General features: G+C 44.9%; 1 protein-coding gene across 1 annotated transcript; it reads right to left on the bottom strand.

Annotated features, from left to right (window-relative positions):
• Positions 1 to 5,228: 5,228 nt before the first annotated feature.
• FABP1 (fatty acid binding protein 1) lies at positions 5,229 to 9,864 on the bottom strand. The gene is made up of 4 exons (XM_006028634.2): positions 9,729 to 9,864; positions 8,525 to 8,697; positions 6,087 to 6,179; positions 5,229 to 5,369 (listed from the first exon to the last, which is right to left on the bottom strand). Exons 1-4 carry the CDS (start codon positions 9,793 to 9,795, stop codon positions 5,319 to 5,321), a joined length of 384 nt encoding a protein of 127 aa, XP_006028696.1. The 5' UTR covers positions 9,796 to 9,864; the 3' UTR covers positions 5,229 to 5,318.
• Positions 9,865 to 10,819: the final 955 nt, after the last annotated feature.

Here is a 10,819-nt window from a genome sequence, read left to right as displayed (position 1 = left end):
AAATGACCCTGGCTAGGTGATTATCTAGCCTCCTTTTGAAGACCCCCAGGGTAGGGGCAAGCACCACTTCTCTAGGAAGTTGGTTCCAGCTCCAAGCCGCCCTGACTATGAAGTAGTGCCTCCTGATGTCTAGCCTGAATCTACTCTCAGTCAGCTTATGGTCCTTGTAACTCCCGGTAGTGCTGGGGACAACAGGGAATCTCCCATAGCCTGCTGGCCTTCCTTGGCCAGTTTGTAGACGGCCACCAGATCCCCTCTCAGCCTTCTCTTGTAGAGGCTGAATAGGTTCAGGTCCCATAGCCTCCGCTCGTAGGGCCTGCCCTGTGCCCCCTCATCATGCAAGTGGTCCTCCTCTGGACCCCCTCAAGGCTGTCCACATCCCTCCTAAAGTGCAGTGCCCAGAACTGGACGCAGTACTCCAACTGCGGCCTGACCAGTGTCACATAGAGGGGGAGGATCACCTCCTTGGACCTGCTCGTGATGCATCTATGGATGCACGACAAGGTGTGGTTAGCCTTCCTGACCGCATCCCCACATCGGTGCCCCATGTTCATCATGGAAACAATAGAGATTCCAAGATCCTAAGACTTAATAGATGTTCCATGGTTTAGTCCAAATTTGTGCCTTGCTGTTGCTATCGGTTGATGGTGTTTGGTATCTGGCCTCCAGTCTGACCAATCCCTGATGATTCAAGAGGATGAAATTCCTTCCTGACCCCTAACACCACATCTCACATCCTGGAGCATGAGCATTTCTTGCCTATCACTATCGTGTACAACTATTGATGTTATTAGCAGGGCTGGAGGGCTCAGAGCAAGTGTCCTACAGATGATGACTTGAACACTGGGAGATAGAAGCTTTTGCAGGATCATTGCGAGGGAGGTGCTGGGCACAGATACGGACTGGGTTGAGAGAGAGCTTGGCTTTTTGGAGAACATTGTGCTCTATGTTCAGCTATGATGGGCTCCAGTGTTTATAGTTTGAACGAGCTTTAGTTAAAGCACTTCCGTTGTCATTTTGAAACACAGGGATGCTGAATACACATGACATGGAGGCTGTTGGCGTGCACTAATTAGCACTCTCTGGCAAACTCACAGCAGACTCGATGAATTGCAGTCTGCTCTGACGTGTGCTAATTCGCACGCATCGGAGCAGAGCTCTGTCATGTGTATAGATTCCCCAAGTTCTTTCCTCTTGTCCCTATGTTGCCCAATGCTAAGTGGTAACGTAGGCTGTGTCTGTCTATTCTACTACCCTCTGCTAGCCATAGCACTGCTCATCTGGGAGAGCTAATAGGTTTACTTCAGAATTTGGGATGCCTATACACATGCAGGGCAGGCATTTCCAAAGTTGCTGTAACTTTTGTGCTGTACTTAGAGCGCTCTAGGTGCAGCACCTTAAGACTTAATAGATGTTCCATGGCTTGGTCTGAATTTGTGCCTTGCTGTTGTGCTGTAGAGTAAGACAGGGGGCACCGGATGCTGCACAATGCAGCCTGAGGCCGTGGGGAAGCCCCAGTTAAATACATGTGCAATAAAGGCGAACTAGGCAGGCTGAGGCACAATACTGAAGTTTACATTTAAAACACATACAAAGACGTTTAATTGAGGCGACTTTGGTCATTTTGGAAAATTCTTAAGTCACCCGTATGTATTAAGTGATAGCTTTAGAATGCTTTTAATGGCAAAAATCGCCACTTGTATAGGCACCTGGTGACTGAAAGTATATGCTATTTACAGGCAACCTTGGCCTCTGTTAGCATGTCTCTGCAGATCATTCCTTCCATGTACCTCTAGTATCAGACACAGATATAGTCCTCTGCCTGACTAGCCATGAGGTTTCTGGGACTATGTAGAAGAGTATCCTAAAAGTAACTGATACTGTTATTAGAGCTGTGGGAACCAACTCCAACCACCAGCACAATCAGCAGAAATTCATATTTTAATCAAACATGATATGAGTTTTCCCCATGGCAAAAGGGAGGTGAAAGGAATAATTCTCCTCTTGTTAGAAGGCTCATGTGAAACATGAATCAAGTAGAGCTTGGGAACAGAAGTCTTACCTCATATCCCTGATGTCAGCAGTGAGCAACTCCTGAGTTTAAACCCTGCCCTTGCCACTTCTTTGTCTTGACCAAGAGGATGATTATATTTACCGATTGTATAAAGGTGTTGGGAGAGTGAATTAGCTAATAGTTGTGCAATATGCAGAAGATTAAAAGCGCTACGTGTAATGCTAATTGTTTTATTATGCCGGCTCCAAAGAGAGCTAGTAAAAAAATAAAACAATTTCTGGTTGCCAGAGCTGATATTCCTTTGGGCTAGGGTCAGGAAAAGCTAAGCCAATTAGATACCAGATAAAGATACTAGGGATCAGAAAGTTGGATCAGAGAAGGTATGAACTTTACAAGCAATTTGAAGACAATGCCTTTGAAAGAATAATGAGATTTTAAAGAATAAGTCCATGCTGTATTATTGACTACCTTCAAGGTAATACGATGCTTTCAAAGGTGGGAGATATTCCTCTTAGGAAGTGAGAGGCATAAAAGTTCAAATATGGGGAACATGTACAGACATCTCGATTGTTTTCCTAAACTCAGCATTTGCTTTTTGTATTTCTAGCTGCTGTAGTTGCAAAGAAGATCTCAGAAACGTGTAGCTGAGGCGGATTGATCCGCCTGAGTTTGCAGAGTCTGAAGCTAGCTCTGAACTATTGAATTCCTTTTAACACATGACAAAGGCCGTTGCCAGAGGAAAAATTTGAAATATTGACATTGTTAACTGTTTCGAGGCCCATCGAAGCACGTAAGGGAGTACCATGTGCTGAGGGTCTATACCAACATTTCCCCAGGTGTGAGCTGTTGCCTTTTGGGGCATGAAAAAGACTAGTGAGGGGAGAGTGGTTATGGAAGATGTTTGCATTAAGTCTGGAAGGGCTTTAAAGCAAATGGTAGAGCTGCAAGGTGAAGGTATGTAACTGTTTCTAAGAGGCGGGAAGGGGTTTGCCTGGAGGTATGTTCAGCATTAAGCCATTTTGGAAACCCTATCTTAATCAGAGAGTCAGCTCCCACAACTGGAGACTGAGAGCAGCCATTACTGCTTTTACCCCATTAGGCATCCAGGTAAAGTCTCTGAACACACTCATTAATACTGGCGAGACTCCTCCATAGAGTCATAGAAAATGAGAGCTGGAAGAGACCGCAGGAAGTCATCTAGTCCAACCCTCTGCACAAAGCAGGACCTGCCCCAACTAGATCATTCCAGGCATGGCTTTTTCTAGCCAGGTCTTAAAAACCTCCAAGGATGGAGATTCCAACACCTCTCTGGGTAACCTGTGCCAGTGTTTTACTACCCTCCTCAGGAGAAAGGTTTTCCTAATATCTAACCTCAACTTCCCTTGCTGCAACATGAGACCATTGCTCCTTGTTCTGTCATCTGCCCCCACTGAGACCAGTTCAGTTCCATCCTCTTTGTAACTCCCCTGCAGGTAGTCGAAGACTGCTATTAAATCCCCCCACCCCCTCACTCAGCTTTCTCTTCTATAGACTAAATAAGCCCAGTTTCCTCTGCATCTCCTCAGAAGTCATATCCCCAGCCCTCTAACCATTTTTGTTGCCCTCCACTGGACTCATGCCAATTTGTCCCTACCCTTTCTGCAGTGGAGGGCCCTAAACTGGACACAGTACTCCAGATGTGGCCTCACCGGTGCTGAATAGAGGAGAATAATCACTTCCCACAATCTGCCAGCAATGCTTCTACTAATGTAGCCCAGGATGCTGTTAGCTTTTTTGGCAACAAGGGCTCATTGTTGGCGATATTCAACTTACTGTAACCCCCAGGTCCTTTTCTGCAGAGCTGCTGCTTAGCCAGTTGGTCCCCAGCCTGTACCAGTGCATGGGATTTTTCCATCCTAAGTGCAGGATTTTGCACTTGTCCCTGCAACATTAAGCAACACAGTTCCATCCACCCTGGTAGAAGAACAGTGCTTGTGGGTGTGACAGGTAGACTGTTAAAATAGCCAGGCACTAGATTAGTATCTCTGTGTACACCTATGGATGCCTATTTTATGTGGAAGATGCTGGCTTGACATTGCCAGGGGATAGTCTTGTATTTACCTACAGAAGCAGAAGCAGTGAGCAGCAGCAGTAGGCATCAGCTCAGACCAGGATGCACCATTTTCAAGCAGGAGGCTAATCTGGGCACTGCTGCCCTTTCACGTTGTGACTGCTCTGTTGATATTGCTACCTAACACCTTCCAGTTGGGGCAGTGGCTGAGACAATTTCTATTGCCTGTATATGTGTTTGAATTGCAATATACCCATGCAAAGACCACTTGACTTGGGGGGTGGGGGGGTGGGGAGTGAGGGGCGGGACTGAGTTACTTATCACTGGTGGAATTCAACCTTGCCTTGTCACTCAGGCTCACATCTTGGGATCTCCTGGATCCTCTGCTGCACCTGGATCTTCAGGAATTGGCTGTGGCTAGGAGTGCCTTTCAACAAATCTATCTGGTGAGAAGTCTGAGACCCTTTCTTTCAGACTCTGACCTGGCCACCATCATCCATGCCTTTGTAACCTCAAGGCTGGGCTACTGAAATGCTCTGTACATGGGGCTGGCCTTGAAGACCATCTGAAATCTGCAGCTGGTGCAGAATGTGGTAGCTTGCCTTCTGACAGGGGTGGTCACCAGGAACACCTAACCCCAACGCTCCAGGGTCTGCAATAGCTCCCAGTAGGGTGCAATTCAAGGATCTGGTTTTGACCTATAAGGCCATAAAGAGTCTGGGCCCTACATACTGAAGGGATTGCCTTCTCCCTTATGGCCCAGCATGATCCCTAAGGTCAGCTGACAGCAATCTTCTACTACTACCAAGTCTGCTTGGCAAAGATGTATGGGAGGTCATCCTCCACTGTTGCTCCTCAGCTCTGGAAATCCCTCCCTGTTGAGGCTCGGAGCCTGAACCTGGACATCTTTCAGAAGCATTGTAAGAATTTCCTAATGGAGCAGGCATTTGCTAAACAAAGCTGAGATGAGATGCTGTTTAGGATGTCTCTGTTTTATATTGATATACTAATTTCCTTTTAAGTTGTTTTGGTTCTCTTGGGCCTCTCCTGTTTTTTTAAGCAATTTTGTTTTCTTACTGCACGTTCTCCTGAGCTCTTCTGAGGACGGGCGGTATATACATTGAATGAACGAACAAAAAATAGATGTCGTGATAAATGAGATGCTAATTAAAACAATGACAAAGGGGCTTTAATACAAATTACACTTTACTGGATACATTTTGCACAGTAAAAGGATAGAAACACAAAGGGCATCTAGAGTCTCTTGCTGATTCTTTTGTAGCTGATGTCTCCCTTGGTGAGTGTCTAAAAAACAAAGAAATGCAAAACACAAAGCTTCAATCTCTTGTTAAACTAGTGAAAAGGACCTTGTCCTGCAAACCAGACTATGCCCTGCAGGTCTAGGCCAGGTACAACATATTTGATTTGAATTGCATAATAATGTTGTAGTAGATTAAAATATTCTAAAATAAGAGCATACAGTTTAGCTCTGCCTTTCCTGAAATCATTCAGCTGAGCCTCCCTTTTTCTGAAACAGGCTTATGTCCCACTGCTTCTGGTAATTATGACAAAAGCCATTCTTCATTTACATGAAACTTTGATGATTCACACTTTTCAGTGTCTCTGTTGTCCTTTGATGATGATGGTGTATTATATAGGTCGTGCAGTGTGTTTACAATATACATTATGCCTTCGATGATCACTTGATGGATACCTTTTTAAGAGCACCTTGTAGAAGCTGGCCATTAATGAAACCACACGCATACACCAAGCATAGCTATAGAATAATGAATTATTTTACAGTATTATACGTCATTGGCCAGATTTTAAGTGGCTGTTAATCAACATAGCTCCACTGAGGTCAGTAGAACTAAGCAAGCAATCTGACTTAATGTATAAACCAATCCTCTATGTCAATACTTTTTGTTAGCTATTTGCTCTAACAAGCTCCATAAGGAACTCCAAGGGTATTCATCACATGCTGTAAGCAATGATATTTTTCCAATACTGTCATGAACTTACACTAGTGAGAGTATCTCCATTAATTTCAGTGACAGATTTGAGTCCTTTCAGCTCTGCAACCAGCTTGTTGTTCCCTTCCAGATGAACAATGGTCTGTTGAGGAAAGGGGAAAAGAAAGGGAGACATGAACATTATCACCTGTTGCATAAAAAACAGATTCGATCTATTTTGCCAGCTCATGTGCCTGTCTAATGATTCACTCCTTTGGGGACTGGTGTAAAGACTCCATTACAGTCCAGGCCTTCCAGCCATTCCCCCTCTGTTTCTTGTCTTTACTTGTTGTCTCTTGCTTTATATACTTAGGCTGTACACCCTTCAGGGAAGGGGCTTTTTATTAGATGCTTCTCCCTAGGCACATCTACACATGCAATTAATGTGCATGAATAAACTCTGGAGCTTATTTCTCTGGAGTTTATTGCCCCCTGGAGCCATGTCTTCACATGCACCTGGGACTGAGCATGCTGAGCTGGACCGGAGCAGCCCCAGCTGAGGGGGTCAGCCTGCTAGCCTGGGGCTGCTCCCCCTAGTTCAATGTGCTGCAGAAGGACTGGCTGGGGCATGAGGGTGCTTCAGTACAGGGATAGCCGGCACTGAAGCACCTTTGTGCCCCAGCCAGCTGGGGCAGCATCTTCACTTTCGGTACTGTGGAGTTTTTTACTCTGCAGCAGAATAGTTCTTGTGTCTACAAGTACTATCCTACTGAGGATTAAATTTGTTTAGTCCAGCCTAATAGGGGTTCATGTGTAGATGCTGAGATGTTTACTGTGGAGCTAATTAGTCTACCACGCAGTGAATATCTCATGTAGTCATGCCCTCTGACTCCTATTTGAGGCCTCTGGATGCCAATGTAACCTAAATAAAAACAAGAAAAAGCAGCCACTTTAAGCTATTACCTACCTCCAGTGGATCCAAACCAGTGTTGCAGGCAAACAGTTGGCATCATTGCCCACCGCCAGCCATCTAGGTCCCCAGAGACAATCATTCTACATTGTTCTTTTTATTCCACCCCCCGCTTGCATTCTTATTACCTACTTTGTAAGGTAGACTTCTGAATGTACCTTTAGGTTAGAGACATTCTCATTGCACATTACACTGTTAAATAACTTTTGTTGGCAGAAAAGATGTAGTATAATGTGAGACTGGGGTTACAGAAGCCTAGGAATTAAGCTTGAATAAATCCAACGAAACAGAGATAATGGCACATTTAAAAAAGAAATGTGTCTGTGTTTCATAGGACTTGCTTAAGTAACCCCTTAGTATATGCCATTAGATAATATAACACCACTGAGAGCTGATATTCCATAAGTAAACCCCTTCAGTGGGAAATCAGTGCATCACCTGCTGGATTAATGGAAAATAAAGATTTTACTATAGCAACACTTGCAGACAATTTTGAGCTCAAATGGCAGTGTCCTGTGCTTTGAAGCAGACGGCCATGTCTCTGTCCTCAGTATATGGAAGTTATCAGTGACATATTTATATGGAGCATAGAGATTTGCTACTTTTACTGCAGCTTTTGAAACTCCCCATAAAATCACCAACTACGGAGACAGAGAAAGGTGAAAGGTAGATTTCGCTATTGCAAGAATCTTTATGTCTAGTGAACCACTGTAATTGTCCCTTCCTTGTCAGGAATGGGAGTTATCCAGCTTAAGGACTATCCACCCAAAGCAAACAAGAAAAGAAGCTGTAGCTCTTAGCGGAGATGCAGAATGGGTCCATACTACCTGATTAAGAGGGCAGGTTAATGGTTTTATGACTGAATTGTTTGTGTGGCATTTCATCATCACCTTTTAATAAATGAAAATGGGTTGTCAGAATGCTTTCAAAGGTACCTTCCTATCTTGCATCCCGCATTTTGTATGGTGTCTCTTATTTTGTGTGTGTAATTTCAGACATCCTGGGTCTGATTTTCCAATGGGCTGATTGATGAGCTGCAACTAAGTGTCTTGTGACAGTGAGACGTCTTACTCCCAGGAGAAGCCAGGGAGAAGTGAACGGCATGACTAGGAACCAGGCTTTTCTGGATCCTCAGACCTAATTGCTGATGGCCATAGGTCTCTGTTAAAGACAAGAGGCCAAATTCTCCACCAGCAGAAATGGGTGCAGTTCTTCCTATCTAACTATCAGAGAATTTAACACACCAGCTGGCAGGTCTCCAGGTCCATTCCCAGTGTAGCTTTTGGATGAGCAAATGTGGGACTCACCGGTGTTAAATGAAAGGGGAACAAACTCCTATCGGTCTACCCTGTGAAATGCTAAGAAAGAAAGCCTTTGTAAGGGGTGTGTTGTTATCAGCAGGTAGCGTCCCTGAGAGGTTGTGAAAGGGCAGGATCCAGAAAGGGCAGGGTGCCTCTCACAGGGGCCTCAGCACCCACAGGAGGTGCTTGGTGACCCACAGGCCCGAGCTCTAGACAAAGAGAGAGCCAATGGCCTACCTTGACCTTCTGTCCCGTCAGCATCTCCATCTCTGTCTCCTCTCCAATAGTGAACTCATTTTGCAGTACTTTGCTGCCCGTGGTCACAGTGAACTTGAACTTGTTGCCATCCTGCACAATTTCTGAAATGCTCTTGAGGTCCTTGCCCTTTTCAATCTGTTCCTCAGGAAGTCCTGACCAGAAACAAAAGCCCAGACTTAACAAAGACCCCAAAGGACATTACTACCAGGGAGGGAGCCAGCTCTGCAGGCTCATGAAATTCACCCCAGTGAGGAGTCTTCGACTGTTTACAGGGTGACTTCAAAGTGAAGGACAATTCCTACATTACCACAGGAGCAGAAGTGCAAACAGTCAAAGCTGTGTGTGTGTGTGTGTGTGTGTGTGTGTGTGTGTGTTGGGGAGGGGGAAGGAAATAATACATGGACACTTATACATGGACATGGAGGCTTATCCCTTGTCAGCTGGATAGGAAAAGGGAGAAAGTCACTGCCTTCCCCCAAACATCCAAGTGGAAAGAAAAGATGCAGCATCTTCATTCTCTGACTGAGCTGAAAGAAAGTGAAGAGAAAAGAGCAGGAGGAGGTAAAGGGATAGTGGAGATCAGAGGAGAGAAGAACTGAAGGGAATGGATGGAGAATTGAACAGGTGATGTGCCCCCAGGAAACCCTGGTGGAAAGTCCCAGACATCCTAAAGCCAGCCTTCTGCTGGAGCCATGGGATCTGAGGGTCCATACCACATGAAGAGCACCAGCTGAGATGCTCTTAGCCTAGTGTCCACATAGATGGACTCATGGGGACAGCTGCTAAGTTGGCATGAAATAACCTTTGCTTCGCTGTCTTCAGTGGCAAGTCACCCCAGTTGAGGATCTGGTCCATGGGTCTTAAGACTAGCAGAGGTCTTTGTGGTTACATTGTCTGACCCCCCCTGCCTACCACAAGCCATAGAATTTCACTCCATTTTCCCCCTAATTTGAACCATAAATCACAGAGACTCTTCCATGCACATAGTCTTGTACATCTGATTTCTCCAGCTATGTTAGTGATGCCTATTAATGCACATGAATATATAAAGACTTACGACAGTAAAATTAGTATTAGAAACGAAAAAGAAAGTCCTTGATGTCTGGACACAACAGAATCATTTTGGCTAACCATGGAAGCTACAGCAAGATAATAAATAAAGTTACAGTTATCTGGCACTTACCAAGGGCTTTCATGAAGGGCTCGAAATTTTCCTGGGACTGGAGCTCATATTTTCCAGTGAAGCTCATTTTGGAGATGTTACCTATGCTCCCAACACAAGAGAAAGCAGCTCATGGATAACCACCACTTGGCTTTATAAAGACTTCCCTTGAAAGTTGGTCAGAGGTAACATGATGATGTAACTGCTTTATGATCTTGCTCAAACATTAACGGATGCTGGAGCAATGGTCAGGGATAAACTGAGATATGGCCTGAGGCTTACCACATGGGAGTGGGTTATTTTTCTTAAAAGGAATCAAATTACACATATAAGAACATGCAAAGAGGCATCAGCAGAGACATTAGAAATACATGTAGCACAGAAAGATCTCCTCCAGTGAGACAAAGTCAAATAATTTAGTGTAAAGCCCTGGAACTGCATGCAGAGGCTGGCAAGATGGTAGTCAGCTGGGTGCGGTTCTGTGTGAAGTGCACTGGTTCATACACGTTTGGTGTGAAATATTGGCACAAAGCAGAATGGCAGTCTCACACCTCCACGTAATGCTAGGTAGGATAAAGGTTGTGTTGCAAGCCAGCATTGTCACTGGAAGTAACAAACCAGCGAGTGTGCTCCAACAGTTCAATGAAGAGAGAAATGAATTTGAACCAAAACCCCGAGCTTAGACTCAGAGAAGCTTAGTTTTGGATCCAAACTCCCTTATCTTGCCAATAAAGCTGAGTAGGTTAACCGAGGGCCGGTTGCTAGCAGGCCAGTGATGATGGCTGGCTGAAGATGTGTGCTGCTACAAAAAGCAGGCAAAAAGAAACGAAAAGCAGCTCAGGGGAGTTGTGGAAACTCCTTCATAAAGAGGCTGGATAAACCTCTTTTGACTTGGAAATGACACGTCCAGCATCTCGGGAGGGGGTTTGATTAGTTACTGGATGACCCTTATCCCTGCCAACCCTATAATTTTATAAGAAAATAACAAACCATCACTAAACCATCCCTGTCCCCCACAACCAACTAGGGGGGGATTTCTGGACTGAACTCTGCATCTCTAAATTATTGGATTATGTTGGGGTCTTCCAGCTGCCTCCTTACTGAACTGTTGC

The sequence above is a fragment of the Alligator sinensis genome, unplaced genomic scaffold (assembly GCF_000455745.1).
Source record: "Alligator sinensis unplaced genomic scaffold, ASM45574v1 scaffold656_1, whole genome shotgun sequence".
In the NCBI taxonomy this organism is placed as follows: Eukaryota; Metazoa; Chordata; order Crocodylia; family Alligatoridae; genus Alligator; species Alligator sinensis.
Note: the sequence above shows the minus strand (reverse complement) of the source record. Positions and strands in the feature narration are given on the sequence as shown.